A 26,769-nucleotide genomic window follows, 5' to 3' on the forward strand; every position below is an offset into this window, starting at 1 on the left:
ATAAAATGTTATCTGATATTCATCTAGGTCACAACAATAGACAAACACAGTCTGCTTAAACTAATAACACACAAACAATTACACGTTTTCATGGTCTTTATTGAACACACTGTAAACATTCACAGTGCAATGTGGGAAAAGTATGGGAACCCTTGGATTTAATAACTGACCTTCCTTTGGCAGCAATAACCTCAACCAAGCGTTTTCTGTAGTTGCGATTCAGACCTGCACAACGGTTAGGAGGAATTTTGGACCATTCCTCTTTACAAAACTGTTCAAGTTCAGCAATATTCTTCAGATGACTGGTGTGAACTGCTTGAGGTCATGCCACAGCATCTCAATCGACTTGAGGTCAGAACTCTGACTGGGCCACTCCAGAAGGCGTATTTTCTTCTGTTGAAGCCAGTCTGTTGTTGATTTATTTCTGTGGTTTGGGTCATTGTCCTGTTGAGCTTCACTTGGAAGACAGAGAGCCTAACAATCTACTGCAAAATGTCTTGATAAACTTGGGAATTCATTTTTCCGTCGATGATAGCAAGCCTTCCAGGCCCTGAGGCAGCAAAGCAGCCCCAAACCATGATGCTCCCTCCACCAGACTTTACAGTTGGGATGAGGTTTTGATATTGGTGTGCTGTACCTTTTTTTTCCTCCACACGTAGTGTTGTGTGCGCCATCCAAACTACTCAACTGTAGTTTCATCTGTCCACAGAATATTTTTCCTGTAGCGCTGTGGAACATCCAGGTGCACTTTTGCAAACTTCAGCAATTTTTTTGGGACAGCAGTGGCTTCTTCCGTGGTGTCCTCCCATGAACACCATTCTTGTTTAGTGTTTTGCCTATCGTAGTCTCGTCAACAGAGATGTTAGCCTGTTCCAGAGATTTCTGTAAGTCTTTAGCTGACACTCTAGGATTCGTCTTAACCTCATTGAGCATTCTGCGATGTGGTCTTGCAGTCATCTTTGCAGAACGGCCACTCATATTGAGAGTAGCAACAATGCTGAACTTTCTCAATTTATAGACAATTTGTTTTACCATGGACTTTTAAACACCAAGGCTTTTAGAAATACTTTTGTAACCCTTTCCAGCTTTACGCAAGTCAACACTTCTTCATTTTAGGTCTTCTGAGATCTCTTTTGTTCCAGGTTTCAGGCAATGCTTCTTGTGAATAGCAAACTCAAATTTTGTGAGTGTTTTTTTATAGGGCAAGGCAGCTCCAACCAACATCTCCAATCTCATCTCACTGATTGGACTCCTAACTAATAGGACTCCTGACTCCAATGAGCTTTTGGAGAGGTCATTAGCCTAGGGGTGCACATACCTTTTCCAACCTACACTGTGAATGTTTAAATGACGTATTCAATATAGACTACAAAAATACAATAATTTGTGTGTTATTAGTTTAAGCACACTTTGTGTGTCTATTGTTTTGACTTAGATGAAGATCAGATCAAATTTGATGACCAATTCATGTAGAAATCCAGGTATTTCCAAAGGGTTCACATACCTTTTCTTGCCACTGTATTTTATAATTGAGATTATTCAAAGTAGCCACCCTCTGCCTTGATGACAGCTTTGCACACTCTTGGCATTCTCTCAACCAGCTTCATGAGGTAGTCACCTGGTATGCCCTTCAATTAACAGGTGTGCCTTGTTAATTTGTGGAATTTATTTCCTTAATGAGTTTGAGCCAATCAGTTGTGTTGTGACAAGGTAGGGGTGGGTATACAGAAGATGTCCCTATTTGGTAAAAGACCAAGTCCATATTATGTCAAGAACAGCTCAAATAAGCAAAGAGAAATTATAGTCCATGAAAGTTTATTCAAGTTCAGTCGCAAAAACCATCAAGCTCTATGATGAAAGGAAGTCCCAGAGTAAACTCTGCTGTAGAGGACAAGTTTCTGCCTCAGAAATTGCAGCCCAAATGAATGCTTTGAACAGAGTTCAAGTAACAGACACATCTCAACATCAACTGTTCAGAGGGGACTGCGTGAATCGGGCCTTCATGGTTAAATTGCTGCAAAGAAACCACAACTAAAGGAGACCAAAAAGAAGAAAGGACTTGCTTGGGCCAAAAAACACAGACAATGGACATTAGACGGTGGAAATCTGTCCTTTGGTCTGATGAGTCCAAATTTGAGATTTTTGGTTACAACCGCTGTGTGTTTGTGAGACGCAGAGTTGGTGAATGGATGATCTCTCAGTGGTTCCCACTATAAAGAATGAAGGTAGAGGTGTGATGGTGTGTGGGTACTTTCCTGGTGACACTGTCAGTGATTTACTTAGAATTCAAGGCATACTTAACCAGCATGGCTACCACAGAATTCTGCAGCGATACGCCATCCCATCTGGTTTGCGCTTAGTGGGACTATCATTTGTTTTTCAACAGGACAATGACCCAACACACCTCCAGGCTGTGTAAAGGCTATTTGACCAAGAAGGAGAGTGATGGAGTGCTGCATCAGATGACCTGGCCTCCACAATCACTCGAACTCAACCCAAATGAGATGAGGGATGAGTTGGACCGCAGAATGAAGGAAAAGCAACCAACAAGTGCTCAGCATATGTGGGAACTCCTTCAAGACCGTTGGAAAAGCATTCCAGGTGAAGCTGGTTGAGAGAATGCCAAGAGTGTGAAAAGCTCTCGGAGGCAAAGGGTGGCTACTTTGAAGAATCTAAAATAAGATAAAATAAAATACACTTTTTCGGTTACTACATGATGTGTTATTTTATAGTTTTGATGTATTCACCATTATTCTACAATGTAGAAAATAGTAAAAAAAAGAAAAACACTTGAATGAGTAGATGTGTCGAAACTTTTGACTGGTAGTGTACGTCTCATGTCTGAGTCTTTGAATTACGACTTCACGTTGTCTATATACGTTTTGCCTGTTGTGATTGCCTTACGGAAGGAATAACTACACTGTTTGTATTCAGCCATATTCCCAGTCACCTTGCCATGGTTTGCGCGGTCAGTTTTGTGCGAATGCTGCCATTTATCCACGGTTTCTGGTTAGGGTAGGTTTTAATAGTCACAGTGGGTACACCATCTCCTATAAACTTCCTGATAAACTCAGTCACCGTATCCATGTATTTGTCGATGTTATTCTTAGAGGCTACCCGGAACATATCCCAGTCCGCGTGATCAAAACAATCTTGAAGCGTGGATTACGGTAGAACAGACCAGTGTTGAAAAGTCCTTATCATGGGTAGTTTCTGTTTGAGTTTCTGTCTTTTGGAAGGGAGGAGCAAAAAGGAGTCGTGATCAGATTCACTGAAGGGAGGGCGGTCCAATGTTTTCTCGGAGCGAGTGCTATATTCAATGTGTTGGTAAAAACTTTGGAAGCATTTTCCTCAAATTGACTTTGTTAAAATCCCCAGCTACAATAAATGCATCCCCAGGATATGTGGTTTCCAGTTTGCTTGAAGTCCAGTGAAGTTCTTTGAGGGTGAAAATCCACGGCTGTGACTATAACTGAAGAGAATTCTCTTGGGAGGAAATACGGTTGTCACTTGATTGTGAGGTATTCTAGGTCAGGTGAACAAAATGACTTGAGTTTATGTATGTTAACACAATCACACCATGAGTGGTTAATCATGAAACATACACCCCCGCCTTTCTTCTTCCCGGAGGGGTTATTCCTGTCTGCGCGATATACTGAGAACCCTGCTGGCTGTATGGACAAAGACCGTATATCCCGAGAGAGCCAGGGCATTTTTAAAGGCTGACAAACAGACAGACATCACCATGAAGTGATGCCGCTGCGATGTTCGCAGTGTGGCCGAGAGAGAGAAAGACTGGCACTGCAGAATCTGAGCAGGAAATGCACAGTTACCATTACACTGACAACAAATGGGTAGTATCATACACTCACATAAACAGAATACCTTACCCTCCCCTACGTATGTATTTGGACAGTGATGCTAAAATGTTAAATGTGGCTCTATACTCCAGCATTTTGGATTCAAGATCAATTGTTTAATTTGCAGTGACAGTGCAGAATGTCACCTTTTATTTGAGGTTATTTCCATTAATATCTGATTTATTATTTGAAGATATCATAAGATGTCCAAAGTATTTGGAGAAATTTCACTTATAGTGTACCAAAGTAGTCAAAAGTGAAAGTAGTTGGTCCTATATTCCCAGCACACATTTTTTTATTTAACCTTTATTTAACTAGGCAACTCAGTTAAGAACAAATTCTTATTTACAATGACAGCCTACTGGGGAAAAGTGGGTTACCATCCTTGTTCAGGGGCAGAACAACAGGTTTTTACCAGCCTTTCGGTTACTGGCCCAACGCTCTAACCACGAGGCTACTTGCCACCCCCAATGACTACATCAAGCTTGTGACTCTACAAACTCGTTAGATGCATTTGATGCATCTTACCATTACCAATAATGGGGGAGATAAGCATTTTGATCTTTGTCCCTCTGTAACTTTTTCACCCATCATTATTCACGATTCATTCATGATTATCCATAATCATGGTAGTATCATGTAGAAATGTTCTAACATTTCTAGTCCTAATTACAATAAAAGTGACTCCAAGTGACTCCACAATACATTATTCACAATTAACTTCTTATTGGACAAAACATTATTTTTTTATTTGACCTTTATTTAACTAGGCAAGTCAGTTAGGAACAAATTCTTATTTTCAATGACGGCCTAGTGGCAGAACAACAGATTTGTACCTTGTCAGCTCGGGGATTTGAACTTGCAACCTTTCGGTTACTAGTCCAACACTCTAACCACTAGGCTACCCTGCCGAAACACAACAAACACAAGCAGTAAATGTCTCCAACAAGTTTGTAGAATCACAAGCTTGATGTAGTCATTTGTGTGCAAGGAATATGGGACCAAATACTAAACACATTTGAATACTCATCCTCATCCTATCAACATATTTTACATATATGGATCACCAACTGAGGTCATTTTGAACCCAAGAAGAAACTATTGGAAAAGCAACAATCATAGCCCAATATCACCTTAATTCTTATCAAAACATCATAAGACATATAAATAATGTTTTCTGAAATAGAAATGACCAAAACAGCCTGGTATTTTAGCAAAAGTACAGTTAATTTGCATATTCTGTAAAACTTCCAATATAAATGTGTCCCTTCAATAAAGCACAGATTTTAGTACAATCCATGTAAGTACTAAAAAAGATGATTTACCATCATTTGATTGGAGTATCATTTGGTTTTTTAGAATTTTTAAGTAAATATCAATTCCATATTGAACGAGTCACTGGTACTTCCTGCTTTAGTTTTTTGCTTGTAAGCAGGAATCAGAAGGATATAATTATGGTCAGATTTGTCAAATAGAAGGCGAGGGAGAGCTTTGTATGCTTTCTCTGTGTGTGGAGCAAAGGTGGTCTAGATTTTTTTCCCTCTGGTTGCACATGTGACATGCTGGTAGAAATGAGGTCCAACGGATTTAAGTTTGCCTGCATTAAAGTTCCCGACCACTAGGAGCTCTGTTTCTAGATAAGAATTTTCTTGTTTGCTTATGGCTTTACAAGCTAAAAAGCTAAAAACTAAGTTACAAACAACGCGAAAAAACTAACAAAATAGCACTGCTGGTTAGGAACCCGTAAAACAGCAGCCATCTCCGGCGCCAATATCATTCGCCTATGATGTTGTATAGGTGGAGTTATGGGCCAATTTGCATATATGAACATTTATTTCTAACCATGTGGAACTGCATATTTTAGTTTCAAACCATATTTAAATGTTTATCTAATGTCACACAGTGGCCCGATTATTTATAGAAAAAAAAACATATGTACAGTAAATGACTGTTACAGACACAGTAATTTAAATACAGTACTTTGTGAACAGAATGAATAGCTTGACATGTTCTACAACATACTGAGCTAATATCTACCCTGTCAATCATGATTGCAAGTGACACAGGAAATATATGAAAATACAATGACTCCTCTAAGCACTTTTTGTCTTCCATCTGACCTTAAAACAATGTTACTCACGATTGCTAGGATGGAAGTGGTATACCGGGATGACCACGTGTCCTTTCCCAGTGTTACTAGCCACCACTTCCTCATGGTCCAGAACGGAGAGGCGGATGTGAACATCCGGTTTGGACGTCTGGAACTGGACCGTACCGGCGTGGTCCGCGGTCACCTTCACAGAATACCTGTCGTAATATACAGAGTTTATTATTGATAGGGCCAGAAGGTTTTCTTGACAATGTGATCTGGCCAGGAAAAACTATGCCCTCAATCAATATGTGATTAGCACAAAACATAGACAACAGGCAATTATGAATTCCCGGTGAATCATATAACTGATTACAATTAAATTAGGCACCTTCCAAACTTAGTACGTATGTTTTACTCTGTCTTTATTCCGTTATTCTACCTGCAGATGACGTTCCTGTCATTGGGAATGTAGTAATCCCTGAATTCCTTCACAGAGAAGTTGTTGAGTGGAGCCTCTCGTGCCAGGTCAGGAAGATCACATGAGCCAATCAGACGCATCCTCCACTTGGCCCCCACGAGGGGTGTGTCAGGGGTGTGGGCCTCCGCCACAAAGGTGTATCCACGCTACAGGGAGGTGGGTATGAGGCATGAGGTTTAGTTTCTCACACACACAAAAGTACAGGGCACACCCACACACAAAAGTACATGGCACACCCACACACATACACTGCATATACAGCACTATCATAGTGCCACACTCACACAATAACGCACTCATAGTGCCACATTCCTACACTGTAAAGCACAAAAACACGATTAGTTTTTTTTTATATACACATACATATGCGTTTCCACGTACAGTATAACATACAGTTTGTGTTTGTGAGAGGTTGAATGTACATTGGTTTGTTTAATGTTGAGACCTGGTTGTGTTGGTAGACGTGGGGCTCTACTCTCTGGAAGACTCTGGGTAGCTCCTCTCCCGTGTTGTTGTCTATGACGTGGAGCAGACAGGAGGAGACTGGGGAGTAGACCTTAGCCACGAGCAGCATTTCTTTAGGCACCAAGAACACCTCTCTGGAACACACGCAACACACAGCACTCACAATGACGTTTTACTACCACATAAAAAAAACACTAACAACGGAGGATCATGGGGGTGTTATAGCGAAACATTTTACATTCATATATAACATGAGTCGGTGCTTTATCCGTGTGTTGTGTGAGTAAGTGTGTGTGTCTTCTACCTGAAGACCAGTAGCCAGGAGTTGGCCAGTTCAGGCAGAGGGACAGAGTAGTCGGTGAATGTGATTCTGGTCCACTCATCCTCCTGACAGGGGTACAGTTCAGCTGTCCTCTCATCATTACTGAAGATGTACCTGGACAATAAAGACACAACAACCATGACTATCAGGGAAAGAGGTGCTGCATATGGGGGCTAGGTCCACTCCAATACTGCATAAACAGAAACTGTTCTTAGCGTGGAACTGAGAAAAATTGCTTTTATTTACCCTGGTTTCACAGTAACTTTATGCAGTTACTTTTAACAATACCCCCATTTTCTCCTGAACACAATACGAGGCAGGATACTTGTCCACATGATTAAGTATTTCATGCATCAAAAATGACATTAACTAATTTTCAACCAAATGAGCAGTTACTGCCTTTTTGCTTGGTAGGGCAGATCAGGGGCCGGATGTATGAAGCGTCTCAGAGTAGGATTGCTGATCTAGGATCAGGTCCCCGATGTCCATGTTATCTTATTCAGTGTGATCTAAAAAGTGAAACTGATCCTAAAATCAGCAGTCCTACTCTGAGACACTTGATACATGCGGGGGGGGTAACTTTTATATAGAGGGCTGAGAGTTACTATATGACAGTGTAACCTCACTTTGTCAACTTCACTCAAAAAGTCTAGAGTTGACAAAGACAGGGTTTGTCTGTGTTTGGTGAGACGAGCACCCAAGAGGTTATAGGTGAATAAGAGTTACAAGGTGCGGAGATGGACACATGTTAGAAGTGGAGGATTTTTTAAAATTTGTACCAGGGTGACCCAGTGCCTTCAGACTGTTCATTCCCTATCTGGAGTCTGTCCCTGGGCTCAACAAACTGGGGGGGGTGATCACAGAGAGAGGGTGTCAAACAAACAGAGAATGAGGGGTTAAACAGAATATGAGGCAGATACATTTGGCCAGAATTCTCTCTGATATGATACTGAACAAACAGGCATGATCAATGTGTGAAACAGGTCATGTGTAAAATCTGTCTCTAAAATATATATATTTTTAATTTTACCCCTTTTTCTCCACAATTTCGTGGTATCCAATTGTTGTGGTAGCTACTATCTTGTCTCATCGCTACAACTCCCGTACGGGCTCGGGAGAGACGAAGGTTGAAAGTCATGCGTCCTCCGATACACAACCCAACCAGCCGCACTGCTTTTAACACAGCGCGCATCCAACCCGGAAGCCAGCCGCACCAATGTGTCGGAGGGTACACCGTGCACCTGGCAAAAAAAATAATTTCTGCATTTTGAATGGTCCTTTAATTACACGCAACAGAATACAGTACCGTGACCACTAGTGGGTGTATGGTATTGCTGTTTCTGGCTAATTAACATATTTTGAGGCATGTCTTGTAAGAGGCTTTATTGTTGCACTCGTGAGTGAGAATGCTGCACCAATTTATCTATCTGGATATAGTGCCCCATGTCCATTTGGCAGACAGATCGTTCAAGATTGACGTCGAAAAATGCTTCCGAACCCGGCCACGAGGGGCAACATTACCATCATGTAAGCATGAGTAAGGGATCAGAAGGTTGCGTGTTGACACTTTTTTGGGTGGGAGTTTTAACCTTATCCCAAACCTTAATGCTTACCGTAACCATTTGGAATGAGTGCCTAAACATAATGTTTTAAACCTATCCCAAACCTTAATCCATACCTTAATGGGATACTTCGAGATTTTGACAATGAGGCCCTTTACCTACATCCCCAGAGTCAGATGAACTCGTGGATACCATTTTTACGTCTCTGCGTGTAGTTTAAAGGAAGTTGCAAACTAGCGCTAGAGCAATTGCTAACCAGCGTTAGTGCAATGACCATGTCTATGACTAACGCTAATGACTGCAAGTCTATGAGTAACGCTAATGACTGCAAGTCTATGAGTAACGCTAATGACTGCAAGTCTATGAGTAACGCTAATGACTGCAAGTCTATAAGTAACGCTAATGACTGCAAGTCTATAAGTAACGCTAATGTCTGCAAGTCTATGGGTAACGCTAATGACTGCAAGTCTATGGGTACTTGCAATCATTGCACTAACACTAGAAATTAGAAATTGGAGAAATGGAATGATATAGAGCAGTAGCAGCACCAAAAACACTTAGAAAAGTGATGTTTGGAGCTATTTGAAATTCTGCAGTGAGACTGTCTGTTTTGCCCTGTAGTTGCTGCCAGTTTGGATGCCTTTGTCAAGGCCTCTAGAAGTGCAAGTGATATAAAATAGAAACTATTCACTAATATACTGTAATGTGTAAACACTTTACCTATCAGCCAACCTGTTTGAACCAATCGCTTGTAATTATAGTAAATATTTTGAAATACAAACCTCTCCTCTCAATTCATTTAATGGATTCACCCATTAATTCATTCCAATTACGGCAGCATACTTTATTACAGTATAATACAGTACATTTTATGGTATTGTACTGTATGTCATTATGCAGTACCTGCTTCGATACCGTACTTATATCACAGAAGGTGTACTGAAATATGAAAAACATTGCCACCGAGCTACCTGTAAGCTACTGTGAAATTCACAGTATCCCCTTTACAGTGTTGGGAAGAAAACACAAGTATGCAGTGTGTTGACTAAATTAGATGTGTCATGTTTGCGTGTGCTGCGTTGAGATTGGGTTTTAGTGTTGTGTGCTCAGCTTTGAATGTGTGCGATGTTGAGCTAGCTGATTAACAATTTACCTCAATAAAGACACTGCGTGTTTCTCTGCATCCGATTCCACACTAGCCCAAATCTCCTGAAGTGTCTTTGAGGCACTGAGATTCTCCTTTGTGCCTAGATAATACATATAACAACACACACCACGCTCAGTTAAGAAGCAGCAGACATACATAAAAGATGAAAGACATTCACCTTGAAGCCAAAGACATGAACACATTGCTATAATACTTGACTTAATGGAAGGTAAAAAGATGAGGGAGAGTGCCAGATGCATTTTTTTGTGACGAAAGAGAAAAAAACACATTCAAACATCAAATTCACTGTGACACTCATCTCCAACCCTGTTACACGAGCCATGTACTGGATCAATTCATAAAATATGTAATTCTTCATTCTGTATCTCCCTGGCTATGCTACTGAGGTGTGTGTGCGCCGCCGTGCAAGCTTGCACGTGTGCGTGAGAAAGTCAACGACAGGCGTTTCTCATCTTCTCCAAATCATGAGCCATTATGGGCTGGGCTCTGGTTTGGGAGATGAAAAAGTAGTCTTGTAGAGAGATGGCTGTTTGTGACAGACAGGGCATCCGAGGTAGTTAATGATAAAACACTGACAGAGTGGCCTGTACTGAACCTGAGACATCAGTAGTTGTTGTCATTATTTGTCATGTGTTCCTAAAGTGCTTTGAGGCATGCAGTGGGTTTAAAATGTAAGGCTTGGAAATACAGAGACTGGAATAGTCGTCATGATAAATATGGTATCTAGGTAGAAACAAATTAGTTTATTGAACAACCAGTGTGGTGTACCAGTGATGGAATCTGTGTGTGTCTTCCTAAATGACAAGTCTGTGAGTGTAGTAGTGGAACAAGGAGGGGAGTTTGGCGAGTACTGGAATCTCATGTCTCATGTCTCTGCTCCAGGCCTTAGTGTTGTGTTCTGACAGGCTGGACAGGACAGAGTAACCCTCAAGCCCTGGCAATAAATAGAGTCTGTTCATGTCCCTCACCTAAAAAACACCCTCCCTACTTCTATCCCTTTCTCTTTCCCTCTCTCTAGCTCTCCATCCTCCTCTCCCCCCGCTGCTCTCCCTCAACTCGTAAACATGTCACAACAGAGCTGTTTTGATGTTCGAGGGGGTGCAGGTGGGTGGGTCGATGTGTGTGTGCATGAATGTGTGTGTTGTCCTGTCCCCCCCACCACCTTACCTGTCAGGGTGTATTAGTGAGAGTGGCAGACTCATCGATAAGTCTCTATTTCAGCCCAGAGTCCCAAAGATAGGGCACAGGGCTAACTCTTAGCAGAGAGAGAGAGAAGAGAGAGGGGAGAGAGAGAAGAGAGAGGAAAGAGAGAGAATAAGATGACACCGATGGAGAAAGTCCAACCCGACTTTGCTATTTTGTGACCTTTTCCGTGTTTATCCTTAATTTGTTTGTACAGAAAGCTCACACCATTATCACAGCCAAGTACATTGGAATTATAAATCGACAGCTACTAACTTTAACCTTAATTTCAGTGCAAGCGAAGACAAGGGAGGAGTGCTGGAGTATTTGTTGGATTAAGATGCAGAGAAAATCAAATCGGCACTCCCCTCCATTTTACTGGCCAATGTCCAGTCACTTGAGAACAAGATGGATGAGCTCTGTTTGAGAGATTCCTACCAACGGGATGTGAAAAACTGTAATATTCTATGCTTTTCTGAAACTTGGCTGACGGGCGATATGGACATAATACTCAAGGGTTTCTCCATGCTTTGTCACAACCGGAAAGGGGACTCAGGTAAAACCAAAAGGGGGAGGTGTGCCTCTTTGTAAACAACAACTGGTGCGCTGCTTCAAGTGTGAAGGAAGTCTCAAGCTTTTGCTTCTGAACTAGAAAATCTCATGGGAAATTGCAGACGTTTTTATCTGTAATGATTACTGCTGTCTACATCCTACCACAAAACGATAATGGAACCAAGCAGGTACTCAACGAGCTGTACAAGGCCATAAACAAACAAGAAAACGCTCACCCAGAGGAAGTGTTTCTATTGGCTGTTTCTAGGACTTTAAGTCCTGAAATTCTGTTTATCCCACTTTTACCAAGAGGCTCTGAACCACTTTTAATTAAGGCCTTCCCTCGCCCTCCCTTCTGCAAATCAGATCATGACTCCATCCTCCTGCTTCCTGTTTACAAGCAAAAACTCAAACAGGACGTACTCAGTACGGAAGTGGTGTGATGAAGCGGACGCTAAGCTACAAGGCTGTTTCGCTAGCATAGAGCAGAGTATGTTCAGGGATTGATCAGATAACATTGAGGAGTTTACCACATCAGTCATGGGTTTCATCAATGCACTTGATGAAGTCATCCCCACAGTGACCATACTGTACATATGTACCCTAACAAAAAGCAATAGATTACCGCTTTCAATGAACGGGACACGGACCATGGATGATTATAAGAAAGCCTGCTTACGACCCCGACGAACCATCAAACATGGAAAATGTCAATATAGGACTAATATTGAATCTTACTACACCGGTTCCGATGCGGTAGGGTTTGCAGACTATTACAAATTACAAAGGAAGACCCAGCCGTGAGTTGTCCAGTGACGAAGGCAGTGGACAACTCCCAGACCGAGGCAAACACTGAGCCAGACATGAGAGCCCCTGCTGTCCCGGACAACTGTGTGATCTTGCTCTCCATGGCCGATGTGAGTAAGACTTTTAAACAGGTTAAAACCTCTCTGGCCAACAGCCAGTGAAATTGCAGGGTGCCAAATTCACACAACAGAAATCTCATAATTAAAATTCCTCAAACATACAAGTATTATACACCATTTGAAAGATACACTTCTTGTTAATCCAGCCACAGTGTCTGATTTCAAAAAGGTCAGCGCCTAGCCACAGAAAACCATACAGCCATTTCCCAACCAAGGAGAGGTGTCAGAAATAGTATTCAAATAAATCACTTACCTTTGATGATCTTCATCTGATGGCACTCCCAGGTCTCCATGTTAGACAATAAATGTTCGTTTTGTTCGATAAAGTTCATCTTTATGTCCAAATACCTAATTTTTGTTTGCATGTTTAGTCCAGTAATCCAAATGCACAAAGCGCAGGCACAAAGTTCAGATGAAAAGTCAAAAAAGTTCCATTAAAGTTTGTAGAAACATGTTAAACGATGTATATAATCAATCTATAGGATGTTTTTTTAAATACATTTTCAATAATATTCCAACCGGACAATTCCGTTAGAAAGGGAATGAGCGGCCACGCTAAGACTAAAGGATTTCAGCCTGACCACTTGTTGAAACAGCTGTTATTCTCTCCCCTTTCACAATAGAAGCCTGAAACAATTTCTAAAGACTGTTGACATCTACTGGAAGCCTTGGGAAGTGCAATCTGACCCCACAGAGACAGGATATTGGATAGGCAATCACTTAAAAAACTACAAACCTCGGATTTCCCACGTTTCCCACATTTTTGCCTGCCATATAAGTTCTGTTATACTCACATACATTATTTTAACAGTTTTAGAAACTTCAGAGTGTTCTATCCAAATCTACTAATTATATGCATCCTAGCTTCTGGGCCTGAGTAACAGGCAGTTTACTCTGGGCACCTTATTCATCCAAGCTACTCAATACTGCCTCCCGTTCCCAAAGAAGTTAACACTCGCAAGGCCACTCGGCCAGACGGAATTCTCAGAGTATGCTCAGGCCAGCTGTCAAGTTTCTTCACATATTTTCCAACATCTCATTGTCCCAGTCTGTAATCCCAACATGTTTCAAGCAGACCACCAATGTGTCTGTTCCTAAGAACTAGAAGGTAACCAGCCTAAACTACTATCGTCCCGTAGCACTCACATCTGTAACATCAACACCATCATCCCAGAGACCACTCAAATTTTGCTACTGTTATTTTTCACTGTCTCTTTACTGTTGTTTTAATTGATTTACTTACCTATTGTTCACCTAATACGTTTTGTGCACTATTGGTTAGAGCCTGTAAGTAAGCATTTCACTGTAAGGTTCTACACCTGTTGTATTTGGCGCACGTGACAAATAAACTTTGATTTGAATTCTCATACCGCCCCAACAGATCCACAGATGACGCAATTTCTATAGCACTCCACACTGCTCTCTCCCACCTGGAGAAATACCTATGTGAGAATGCTGTGCATTGACTACAGCTCAGCCTCAAAGCTCATCACCAAGCTCGGGACCCTGGGACTGAACACCTTCTGCAACTGGATCCTGGACTTTCTGACGGCCGCCTCCAGGTGGTAAGGGTAGGTAACAACATATCTGCCACGCTGACCCTCAACACTGCGGCCCCTCAGGGGTGTGTCTTTAGTCCCCTCCTGTACTCCCTGTTCACCCAAGACTGTATGGCTATGCATCACTTTAACACATTCATCTAGTTTGCTGACTACACAGTGGTGGTAGGCCTGATCACCGACGACGATGAGACAGCCTACAGGGATGAGGTCAGAGACCTGGCAGTGCAGTGCCAAGACAACAACCTCTGCCTCAAAGTCAGCAAGACAAAGGAGCTGATCGTGGATTACAGGAAACAGAGAAGCGAGGATACCCCATCCACATTGACAAGGATATAGTGGAGCGGGTTGACAGCTTCAAGTTCCTTGACTTAATATGTTTCTCTCACACCAGCACAGTTGTGAAGGAGGCTGACAAGATTTGGAATGTCACTGAAAAAGTTATACAGCTGACTGGCTGCATCATTGTTTGGTATGGCAACTGCACCACCCTTGATCACAAGGCGCTACAGAGGGCGGTGGAGATGGCACAGTACATCACTGGGGCTGCCATCCAGGTCCTCTATACCAGGCGGTGTTAGAGGAAAGGCCTGTAAATTGTCAAAGACCCTAGCCACCGAAGCTATAGACACTCTGCTATGGCACGGCAAGCAGTACCGGAGCGCCAACCTGGGGCCAAAAGGCACCTGAACAACTTCATACCCCCAAGCCATATGATTACTGAACAGTTAATCAAATGGCTACCCAGACTATTAACTTTATCCTTTTTTCCACTGACTCTCTTACACTGACTCTATGCACATTTATTTGACTCACACACACTCACACATACTTACACTGACACTCCATCACACACACACTACATATATGCTCACACACACAAAACACACACACATATTGACGTCATACACACACACTTTCACACTCTCAACAGAAGCTGCTGCTAGTCTGTTTATTATCTATACTGATTGCTATGTCAGTTTTACCCCTACCTACATGTACATATTACCTCAGCTACCTCGTACCCCCCAGCACACTGACTCGGCACCGGTTCTCCTTGTATATAGACTCGTTATTGGTATTTAGTGTTACTATTTTTATTGGCAAATGTTCTTAATTTCTAACTCTACATTGTTGAGAAAGGGCTCGTAAGAAAGCACTTCACGGTAAAGTCTACTCCTGTTATATTCGGTGCATGTGACAAATAATGTTTTTGGTTTTTTGACAGATACGGAGAAACAGAGAAAAATAAAATAAGGGAGGAAGGGAGAGAGAGGGAGAAAGGCAATGCCAGCCTGAGCCCTGTGGCAGTGATGGAGTGGGCAGGGCTGCCAGGAGAGGAGGGAGGGGTGATCGGCCAGAAGCAGAGGGAGTGAGCTGGAACAGCCAGAGAGACCTTTACACCTCAGATACGGCGAAGGGGAAACAGAAAAAGAGAGAGGGGGAGAGAGAGGGAGAGAGAGCAATGAGGGTAGAGATGTTTATCTGGCAAAGATACACAAACTGCCAGATCAACATTGCTCTTACCAACAATCACATGCCTTTAATTAATCTTTCAGTCATTAGACAAGCAACAGTCAAACTGTTACAAACCAATTAAAAGGTCTGGATAACATCCCTCTCTTTCTAAATGAGAATCCATTCTTCCTCTCTTCAACTCAATGAGCAGATCTATCTATAGCAAAGAATGTATCTAATTGTGCTCTGATTGTACCTTGTAAAATTGTCCCTGAGGTCATTGGAAAATTTAATTGAATAACATGGAGAAGTTTGATTGTGAGTGTGAGGCCGTATTAACCCATTATTACCTGGTTTAGCAACATTGAGGGTGAGGACAGTATTAACCCATTATTACCTGGTTTAGCAACATTGAGGGTGAGGACAGTATTAACCCATTATTACCTGGTTTACTAGCATTGAGGATGAGGCTATGAAAAGCCAACTGACATTTACACCTGAGGTACTAACTTGCTGCACCCTAGACAACTACTGTGATTATTATTATTTGACCATGCTGGTCATTTATGAACATTTGAACATATTGGCCATGTTCTGTTATAATCTCCACCCGGCACAGCCAGAAGAGGACTGGCCACCCCTCATAGCCTGGTTCCTCTCTAGGTTTCTTCCTAGGTTTTGACCTTTTCTAGGGAGTTTTTCCTAGCCACAATGCTTCTACACCTGCATTGCTTGCTGTTTGGGGTTTTAGGCTGGGTTTCTGTACAGCACTTTGTGACATCAGCTGATGTAAGAATGGCTATATAAATAAATTTGATTTTGATGAGGACAGATTTAACCCATTATTACCTGGTTTAGTAGCATTGAGGATGAGGACAGCATTAACCCATTATTATCTGGTTTAGTAACATTCAAGATGAGGACAGTATTAACCCATTATTACCTGTTTTAGTAGCATTGAGGATGAGGACAGCATTAACCCATTATTACCTGGTTTAGTAGCATTGAGGATGAGGACAGCATTAACCCATTATTACCTGGTTTAGTAGCATTGAGGATGAGGACAGCATTAATTCATTATTACCTGGTTTAGTAGCATTGAGGATGAGGACAGCATTAACCCATTATTACCTGGTTTAGTAGCATTGAGGATCTCGCGGACTAGATGTCCCTTGAAGCCGGCCTGGAGGATCCTGACTGCCTGGATTTCCTGCTCGGTGGGCTTCCTGCTGCCCCAACCCTCTGGTGCCTCACAATCTGTACAACACACAATGATACACACAGTAGTTACACATACACTTACATTCTTGCAGAGAAAAAAAACACTCCACACACATTACCTGGAACATTGAGGGGATGGACAGCATTAACCCATTGGTGGATGACTGAGGGGCATTGAGGGCCTGGACAGCAAACAGCTCCTCTGCTGACAGCTTCCTGTCCAGAGCAACGCAGATCATGTGATACACTGCTTCATTAAACACCTGCACAGACAGGAGTGGGGAGGTCAGTGCGTGCACCCAGATTACCTGGAGAGAGTAGCATTGAGGATGAGGAGAGCAGGGAAACCAGGGAGAGAGGGACCTGGTTTAGTAGCATTGAGGATGAGGACAGAGATTAACCCATTATTAGCCTGTGTTGTGCGTGGTTGTGTGTAGGGCAGCATTAACGGCACATTCCCCTGGTTTACTACCCCAGAGAGCATGATGAAGTTTAACTCTTTCATATCTGAGTTTAAATATTGAAAATGAGGACAGCATTAACCCATTCTTCATGAAGTAGGGGTGACATGAGGACCCAAACTATTACAGACCTATATCCATCCTACCTGGTTTGAAAGCCAAGGTAACAAACAGATCACTGACCAGTTTCGAATCCCATTATTATCTGGTTTAGTAGCAGTAAGGTTACCGAGACAGTCACGGGTGCACCTCAGCCACCTCAAGGTCCTAAATGATATCATAACCACCATCAATAAAAGACATACTGTGCAGCCGTCTTCAGGACCTGGGCAAGCATTAACCCATCAATCACCTGGTTTCTTATCGTTCAGACTCAGGACAGCCTTGGTTTCTCAAATGACTGCCTCGCCTGGTTTACCAACTACTTCTCAGATAGAGTTCAGTGTGTCAAATCGAAGGGCCTGTTGTACCAGACATCTGGCAGTCTCTGGGGGTGCCACAGGGTTAATTAACTGGCAGACTCTTTTCTCTGTATATATCAGCATTAACCCATTGCTGCTGGTGATTTCTGATCCATCTATGCAGAGGATAGCATTCCCATTACATCTGGCCCTTCTTTGGACACTGTCTTAACAAACCTCCAAACAGCTTCAATGCAATACAACATTATTACCGTGGTCTCCAACTGCTATTAAATCTAGAAAATGAAATGCATGCTCTTCAACCTGGTTTAGTAGCTTGAGGACACGACAGCATCACTTCATTATTATCTGGTTCTGACCTAGAATATGTGGACAATTAACAAATACCTAGGTGTCTGGTTAGAATGTAAACTCTCCTTCCAGACTCACATCATTCAAGACTAGTCATTCAACTGAGACTGCTCTTCTCTGTATCTCGGTGGGCTCCTGCTGCTAAAGCTAACCCTCTGGTGCCTCTGCTCTCATCCTGATAGACCAGTAGTCGGCTGCCTTACATTCTTGAACCATCAGATCCTCCTCTCCACCCTGAACCTGTGGGGGATGGTCCCCCACGCTGGTGGTCCTACCTGACAGGTCGCTCCTACCAGGTGGCCTGGCGAGCAAATCTGTCTCCTCACCAGCGCTCCTCACCACTGGTGTCCCCAGGGCTCTGTTCTAGGCCCTCTCCTATTCTCATTATACACCAAGTCACTTGGCTCTGTCATAACCTCACATGGTCTCTCCTATCATTGCTATGCAGACAGAGACACAATTAATCTTCTCCTTTCCCCTTCTGATGACCAGGTGGCGAATCGCATCTCTGCATGTCTGGCAGACATATCAGTGTGGATGACGGATCACCACCTCAAGCTGAACCTCGGCAAGACGGAGCTGCTCTTCCTCCCGGGAAGGACTGCCCGTTCCATGATCTCGCCATCACGGTTGACAACTCCATTGTGTCCTCCTCCCAGAGCGCTAAGAATTGGCGTGATCCTGGACAACACCCTGTCGTTCTCCCCTAACTTCAAGGGGTGGCCCGTTCCTGTAGGTTCATGCCTACAACATCCTGCCCTAACCCTGCCTCCACAGGAACAAACAGGTCCTGAATCCAGGCACTTGTCATCTCCCGTCTGGATTACTGCAACTCGCTGTTGGCTGGGCCCCTGCCTGTGCCATTAAACCCCTACAACTCATCCAGAATACTGTGCAGCCGTCTTGTTCAACCTTCCCAAGTTCTCTCACGTCATCCCCGTATTCTCCTCCGCAGACTCTCCACTGGTTTTCCAAATGACTGCCTCGCATCTGGTTCAAGACCATGGTGCTTGCCAACGGAGCTGTGAGGGGAACGGCACCTCAGTACCTCCAGGGGGTGATCAGGGTTAACCCAAACAAGGCAGACTCTTTTCATCCACCTCTGGCCTGCTCGCCTCCCTACCACTGAGTGATTACAGTTCCCCTCAGCCCAGTCAAAACTGTTCTCTATACATCTGGCTCCCCAATTTGGAACACTGTCCTCACAAACTCCAGGACAGCTTCAGTCAATCACCACCTTCCGTGAGACACCTGAAACCCCAACTGCTTTAGGAATACCTAGAAAATGAAATAATCCTTCTCACCCCCTCCCCTTAAAAGATTTAGATGCACTATTGTAAAGTGGCTGTTCCACTGGATGTCATAAGGTGAATGCACAACTACAAATACCTGGATAAGAGTGTCTGCTAAATGACTTAAATGTAATGTAAATGTAACATCAAGCATCTCCAATCCAAAATTAAACATAGCCTCCTTCACTCACGCTGCCAAACATACCCTCGTATAACTGACTATCCTACCGATCCTCGACTTTGGCGTTGTCATTTACAAAAAAGCCTCCAACACTCCATTCAGCAAACTGGATGTAGTCTATCACAGTGCCATCCGTTTTGTCACCAAAGCCCCATATACTAACTACCCACCACTGTGACCTCTATGCTCTTGTCGGCTGGCCCTCGCTACATATTCGTCGCCAGACCTACTGGCTCCAGGTCATCTATAAGTCTTTGCTAGGTAAAGCTCTGCCTTCTCTCAGCTCACTGGTCACCATAACAACACCCACCCGTAGCACGCGCTCCAGCAGGTACATCTCACTGATCATCACCAGAGCCAACACCTCCTTTGGCCGCCTCTCCTTCCAGTTCTCTGCTGCCAATGACTGGAACAAATTGCAAAAATCGCTGAAGTTGGAGACATCTCCCTCACTAACTTTAGGCATCAGCTATCTGAGCAGCTTACCGATCGCTGAGGCTGTACACAGCCCATCTGTAAATAGCCCATCCAACTACCTAACTCATCCCCATAGTTTTTGCACACAAGTATTTCTATTTGCACATCATCATCTGCACATATATCACTCCAGTGTTAATTTGCTAAATTGTAATTACTTCATTACTATGGCCTATTTATTGCCTTACCTCCTTATGCCATTTGCACACACTGTAATGAGAACTTTTTCTCAACTGGCCTACCTGGTTAAATAAAGGTGGAATAAAATTTTACAAAAATAAAAAAGTTATATTGGTTGTATTTTCGGGATACAGATGGTATACACCTTCTAATGAAATACTTACTCGTAGGTTTCTTCTCAGATAATAATACGAACAAAGTCAATGGCTCAATATATTGTGTGTCTGTGTGGGTAAGGTGCGGAAAATCAGAGCAGGTGGTCAGTCCAGTTCAAGTGTTCAGCAGTCTGATGGCTTGTAGATAGAAACGATTTCTGAGCCTGTTGGTGTCAGACATCATATGCTCCGATATCGTCTGCCCGACTGTAACAGTGTGAACAGCTCATGCCTGGGTTATGTGGGGTCCTTGATGATGCTGCAGGCACCGTTTCAAGTAGATGACCTGGATGGGTGGGAGCACAGTCCCAGTAATGTACTGGGCCATCTTCACCACCCGCTGGAGGGCTTTGCGGTTGTGGACGGAGCAATTCCCGTAACAGGATGTGATGTAACTGGTTAGGACTCTCTCGATGGTGTAGCGGTAGTATTTGGAGAGGACCTGGGATGGTATGCAGAATTGTTTCACCCGTCTTAGGAAGTATAGACACTCTTGTGCCCTCGTCAAGAGTGGTGGTGTTATTTTTGTTGGATGCGGAAGAACCTTTAAACTGCTGACTCGCTCTACTGCAGTCCCGTTGATGTGGGTCGGGGCACGTTAACTCCTCTGCTTCCTGAAGTCAACAATCAACTACTTTTTTTTGCTGACGTTGAGGAAGAGGTTGTTGTCCTGGCACAATGCAAGTTCACTTACCTCCCCCCTATAGGCTGACTTGTTGTTTTTGGTTATCAGGCCTACAACCGTGGTGTTGCCAGGAAAGCAATGGCAAAATGTGTTGAATAGCTTTAACATTAACTTCAACATAGAACATGTCTCTCTCATGACAAAATGTGTAGAAAAGCATTATAAAACTGCACATTTTTCTCTGCCCCATGGCAAAATCTGTAAAAACTTAGCTATTTACCTAAAAACCTCCTTTGGAGGCAGGTGCCCGGGGCCCCAAATGTGGTAGTCCGGCCCTGAGTGTGTGTGTGTGTGTGTGTGTGTGTGTGTGTGTGTGTGTGTGTGTGTGTGTGTGTGTGTGTGTGTGTGTGTGTGTGTGTGTGTGTGTGTGTGTGTGTGTGTGTGTGTGTTTGTATACAGTGTGTGTGTGTGTGTCCAGTGTTAGTGTCAGTGTGTGTGTGTGTGTGTCGTCCAGCGTTAGTGTGTGTGTGTGTGTGTGTGTGTGTGGTCCAGTGTTCGTGCCAGTGTGTGTCCAATGTTAGTGTCGAGTGTGTCTAGTGTTAGTGTCGAGTGTGTCAGTGTGTGTCCAGTGTCAGTGTCAGTGTGTGTGTGTGTGTGTGTCCTACCCTCTGGTGGTCTCGGAGCCCTCCGACAGTGCTGAGCTGAGCGGGACAGTGGGCGTCCCCAAGAGCCCTGGTGGCTGCTGGGAGCTCCAGCTCATCTGAGAAGGAGCTGACCACTCTGCCCAGTGGCCTCAGAATAGACAGGGCCTGCTCACAAAAACGCGCACTCTCCTGGAGGTGGGGAGGAGAGGAGAAGAGGGGGTGCGGGTAAGGACACGTGAGGTGAAAGTGAACTGTCAGAGAAAATGCTCCTTGGTTCTGTCCATTCCGTCTGCTTATTCACCATGGAGAAAAGAGTTATCAAACACACTTCTTGTGCAAATACTGCCTGACTAGTCATTTTCCAGCTGCTTGAGTCTGCATATGGCATGAATAAGCCAACATGTTCACAGTCTTGGCTTTATAAGAGAAAGTCCCTATAGCCTGAGCAGCCACAGTACACTGCCTGCCTCTCCTCTCCTCTTCTCCTCAAGTCCTCCTCCAGCTGTTGGTGTATTGTGACCAGCATCAGCTTTCCGTGATAGAGACAGACACAGACAGACAAAGACAGATAGAGATCTCTGACCCACTGTGGCCTGAGTGCAGAGGGGATGTTATCCTTAACATCAGACGCGCATCCGAGAGTGAGAGGAGAGGTAAGAAGAGGAGGATGAGGAGGTATCCCCATGCCTGAATGGGCATATAAACAGAAGGTGAGGAGAAACCAAGCGGCTATTACGGAATGGCTGTCTGCTGGCGTTTCCATGGTGATGGTGGTGTCCTCTAAATTACCTTGTCAAGGTGAGGCATGATGGTCTCCTCGTCTCCGAAAACGAAGGGTGCCATGCTGTACAGGTGGACGTGGTAGCCCAGAGGCGCCCTCGTGTGGATGCACAGGACATGACGCCTAGGGCAGGGGAGGAGAGGGGGTGAGGGCGAGAGTAGAGAATGGACGGATAGAGAGGGGGTAAGTGAGAGGAAAGAGAGAGGGATCAGATTAGCCCTAAAATTATGTGAAACCAACCAAATAACAAACCATGAAACTGGATTGATAAAAACCCAATGATAGTGCCAGTCCGCTTAGAGCTACTGCACCAAGGCCTAGTCAGCTCTACAGACTCATTTCCATTGACAGTAGGTTAATAATCCCTTCCCCTCAGACCCAATTACAAAGCCATGTCTCTGTCCGGCAGTAATGTCTTCCTGGCTGCCTGGGTCAAGTGTGGTCCACTCATAGAGCAGTCGTGCTAATGCACCGTGAGCCCACAGCAGCTCATAGCCCTGCTAGAACACTGCCAGCCTGACGGACTCCTCCATCCCATAAGCTTGGCATAATACAGCCATCACAGCCAAACATGATCAATGACAATAGACCTGATTGGGGCTGGGTTTAAGAGAATAGAATAATGGATAGAGGGAGGAGAGGGAAGTGGTTGAGAGAAAATGAAGCGAGAGAAATATAAAAGAGGGAGAGATACTGTAAAATGATTGCGTGAAACAGAGATCTAGGGACAGATTGAGAGATAGAAAAGGATTGAAAAGAGAGAGCGCAAAGCGGAGTGAGAGGTTGAGATTGAGTTCATTATCATTTGGCGGAAACATCCCCCCGCCACTTCAATCACTCAGGGACGAGTGGTGCGCTAAGTGTTACGTTTACACCACGGCACAGTGGTAATTGTAGCTCCGCGTCCCTCCACCTGACCCCAGAAACTAGGCCCCCTGCTTCTAGGCCAACCAGAAGCCATTAATAGAGACTAGGGCAAGTTTTTTTCTCAGAGTTTCAGATCTAACTGTAAAAGATATGTCGATGGTGTGAGGTTTCAGCTGTAGCTTTGGAAATCAGCAGTGAAGTTAATAGTGTAAAGGTTACTTTGGGTTATTTTCATCAATAAAACCATGTAAAATACTGGTCTCATAAGGGCAAAAGTTCAACATCCAAACATCAGGAGGGTGTGCTGAGGCTTTTATGCACCCTGATGATGGCCAACTTTGGAACATGGGCACCATGGTACTGCTTCAGAGTGTCATGAAATGTCTGGTGCCAACAACAGCTTGTATATGTATGGCTGGTGGTGAGGGTGGTCAGGCCAGGTTGAGCCAGGTCTTACCCAGGGGGGAGGACCAGCAGGGCAGCCTTGCAGGAAGTGGTCTGGATGTGGAGGACAGGGAGCTGACACAGCAGACTCTTCCAGGAGTAGGGCTCTGCTATGAGAACTCCAGACCTGCCCACAGGACTCTCCTTCTCTACAAGAAGACAGAAGATATAAACAGATGGCCGAACACAAAGGCACACAAGTGCTGTTGATGGGTTATAATGGTACACTACATGACCAAAATTATGTGGACACCTGCTCGTCGAACATCTCATTCCAAAATCATGGGCATTAAAATGTAGTTGACCCCCCCCTCCCTTTGCTGCTATAACAGCCTCCACTCTTCTGGGAAGGCTTTGGAACATTGGAACATTGCTGCGGGGACTTCCTTCCACAAGAGCATTAGGGAGGTCGGGCACCGATGTTGGGCCTGTCTCGCAGTTGGCGTTCCAATTCATCCCAAAGGTGTTTGATGGGGTTGAGGTCAGGGCTCTGTGAAGGCCAGTCAAGTTCTTTCTCTCCGATCTCGAAAAGCCATTTCTGTATGGACCTCGCTTTGTGCACAGGGGCATTCTCATGCTGAAACAGGAAAGGGCATTCCCCACACTGTAGCCACAAAGTTAGAAGCACAAAATCGTCTAGATTTCCCTTAACTGGAACAACGGGGCCTAGGCCAAAACATGAAAAACAGCCCCAGACCATTATTCCTCCACCACTAAACGTTACAGTTGGCACTATACATTCGGGCAGGCATTGTAGTGTTCTCATTGCATCCGCCAAACCCAGATTAGTCCGTCGGACTGCTACAGGGTGAAGTGTATTTCATCACGCCAGAGAACCCGTTTCCACTGCTCGGCGAGCTTTACACCACTCCAGCCGACGCTTGGCATTGCGCATGGTGATCTTAGGCTCCCGAAGAACAGTTCTTGTGCTGATGTTTCTTCCAGAGGCAGTTTGGAACTCGGTAGTGAGTGTTAGAACTGAGGACAGAAGATTATTAAGAGCTACGCACTACAGCTCTTGGCGGTCCCATTCTGTGAGCTTGTGTGGCCTACCACTTCGAGGTTGAGCCGTTGTTGCTCCTAGACATTTCCACTACACAATAACAGCACTTTCAGTTGACTGGGACTGGGACAAACTGAAATTTGACAAGCTGACCTTGGAAAGGTGGCATCGTATGACAGTGCCACGTTAAAAGTAATTGAGCTCTTCAGCAACTCCATTTTTTACTGCCAATGTTTGTCTAAGGAGATTGCATGGCTGTGTGCTCAATTTTATACACCTGTCAGCAATGGGTGTAGCTGAAAAAGCTGAATCCACTAATTTGAAAGGGTGTCCACATACTTTTATATATATATATATATATACACTGCTCAAAATAATAAAGGGAACACTTAAACAACACAATGTAACTCCAAGTCAATCACACTTCTGTGAAATCAAACTGTCCACTTAGGAAGCAACACTGATTGACAATAAATTTCACATGCTGTTGTGCAAATGGAATAGACAACAGGTGGAAATGATAGGCAATTTAGCAAGACACCCCCAATAAAGGAGTGGTTCTGAAGGTGGTGACCACAGACCACTTCTCAGTTCCTATGCTTCCTGGCTGATGTTTTGGTCACTTTTGAATGCTGGCGGTGCTTTCACTCTAGTGGTAGCATGAGACGGAGTCTACAACCCACACAAGTGGCTCAGGTAGTGCAGCTCATCCAGGATGGCACATCAATGCGATGTGTCTGTCAGCGTAGTGTCCAGAGCATGGAAGCGCTACCAGGAGACAGGCCAGTACATCAGGAGACGTGGAGGAGGCCATAGGAGGGCAACAACCCAGCAGCAGGACCGCTACCTGAGCCTTTGTGCAAGGAGGAGCACTGCCAGAGCCCTGCAAAATGACCTCCAGCAGGCCACAAATGTGCAGGTGTCTGCTCAAACGGTCAGAAGCAGACTCCATGAGGGTCGTATGAGGGCCCGACGTCCACCGTGCAGGACGTTTGGCATTTGCCAGAGAACACCAAGATTGGCAAATTCGCCACTGGCGCCCTGTGCTCTTCACAGATGAAAGCAGGTTCACACTGAACACATGTGACAGACGTGACAGAGTCTGGAGACGCCGTGGAGAACGTTCAAGAGGAAGGCATTGATGCTATGGACTGGCCCGCCCGTTCCCCAGACCCGAATCCAATTGAGCACATCTGGGACATCATGTCTTGCTCCATCCACCAACAGACTGTCCAGGAGTTGGTGGATGCTTTAGTCCAGGTTTGGGAGGAGAGCCCTCAGGAGACCATCCGCCACCTCATCAGGAGCATGCCCAGGCGTTTTAGGGAGGTCATACAGGCACGTGGAGGCCACACACACTACTGAGCCTCATTTTGACTTGTTTTAAGGACATTACATCAAAGTTGGATCAGCCTGTAGTGTGGTTTTCCACTTTAATTTTGAGTGTGACTCCAAATCCAGACCTCCATGGGTTGATAAATGTGATTTCCATTGATAATTCTTGTGTGATTTTGTTGTCAGCACATTGAACTATGTAAAGAAAAAAGTATTTAAAAATAATATTTAATTCATTCAGATCTAGGATGTGTAATACTTATTTTCCACCATAATTTGCAAATAAATTCATTAAAAATCCTACAATGTGATTTTCTGGATTTTTTCTCTCATTTTGTCTGTCATAGTTGAAGTGTACCTATGATGAAAATTACAGGCCTCTCTCATCTTTTTAAGTGGGAGAACTTGCACAATTGGTGGCTGACTAAATACTTTTTTGTTCCAGTGTGTGTGTGTGTGTGTGTGTGTGTGTGTGTGTGTGTGTGTGTGTGTGTGTGTGTGTGTGTGTGTGTGTGTGTGTGTGTTTGTATATATATATATATATATATATGTATATAGTGTACTCTTTCTGTTGTTTGGAAGTTTGTAATTGAGTGGATTGTAATTGAGTGGATGAGTATGAGTGTGTGTAGATGGGTGGGGTGTTCATTGTATTATGAAACGTGCACACCATCTGCGTGTTTGTAAGTGGTTTGTCTGTGCATGA

The 26,769-nt window shown here is 44.0% G+C and overlaps 2 protein-coding genes across 2 annotated transcripts in view; both read right to left on the reverse strand.

The window, feature by feature from the left end:
- LOC118397703 (androglobin-like) overlaps window positions 1-16,954 on the reverse strand; it is a 41,129-nt gene extending 24,175 nt beyond the window's left edge. The window contains exons 1-6 of the mRNA XM_052470663.1: window positions 16,756-16,954; window positions 9,933-10,026; window positions 7,200-7,331; window positions 6,876-7,029; window positions 6,392-6,576; window positions 6,001-6,167 (exon numbers count right to left, since the gene is read on the reverse strand). Coding sequence (XP_052326623.1) covers window positions 6,001-6,167; window positions 6,392-6,576; window positions 6,876-7,004 — 481 coding nt within the window. The 5' untranslated portion in view covers window positions 7,005-7,029; window positions 7,200-7,331; window positions 9,933-10,026; window positions 16,756-16,954. The remainder of the gene's footprint in view (window positions 1-6,000; window positions 6,168-6,391; window positions 6,577-6,875; window positions 7,030-7,199; window positions 7,332-9,932; window positions 10,027-16,755) is intronic.
- A 6-nt stretch (window positions 16,955-16,960) lies between these two features.
- Window positions 16,961-26,769, reverse strand: part of LOC118397704 (androglobin-like) — a 33,700-nt gene continuing 23,891 nt past the window's right edge. Inside the window, exons 10-14 of the mRNA XM_052468942.1 lie at window positions 23,739-23,874; window positions 22,423-22,537; window positions 21,655-21,822; window positions 16,996-17,108; window positions 16,961-16,964 (exon numbers count right to left, since the gene is read on the reverse strand). Coding sequence (XP_052324902.1) covers window positions 16,961-16,964; window positions 16,996-17,108; window positions 21,655-21,822; window positions 22,423-22,537; window positions 23,739-23,874 — 536 coding nt within the window. The remainder of the gene's footprint in view (window positions 16,965-16,995; window positions 17,109-21,654; window positions 21,823-22,422; window positions 22,538-23,738; window positions 23,875-26,769) is intronic.

The sequence above is a fragment of the Oncorhynchus keta genome, chromosome 19, assembly GCF_023373465.1.
Source record: "Oncorhynchus keta strain PuntledgeMale-10-30-2019 chromosome 19, Oket_V2, whole genome shotgun sequence".
Lineage (NCBI taxonomy): Eukaryota > Metazoa > Chordata > Actinopteri > Salmoniformes > Salmonidae > Oncorhynchus > Oncorhynchus keta.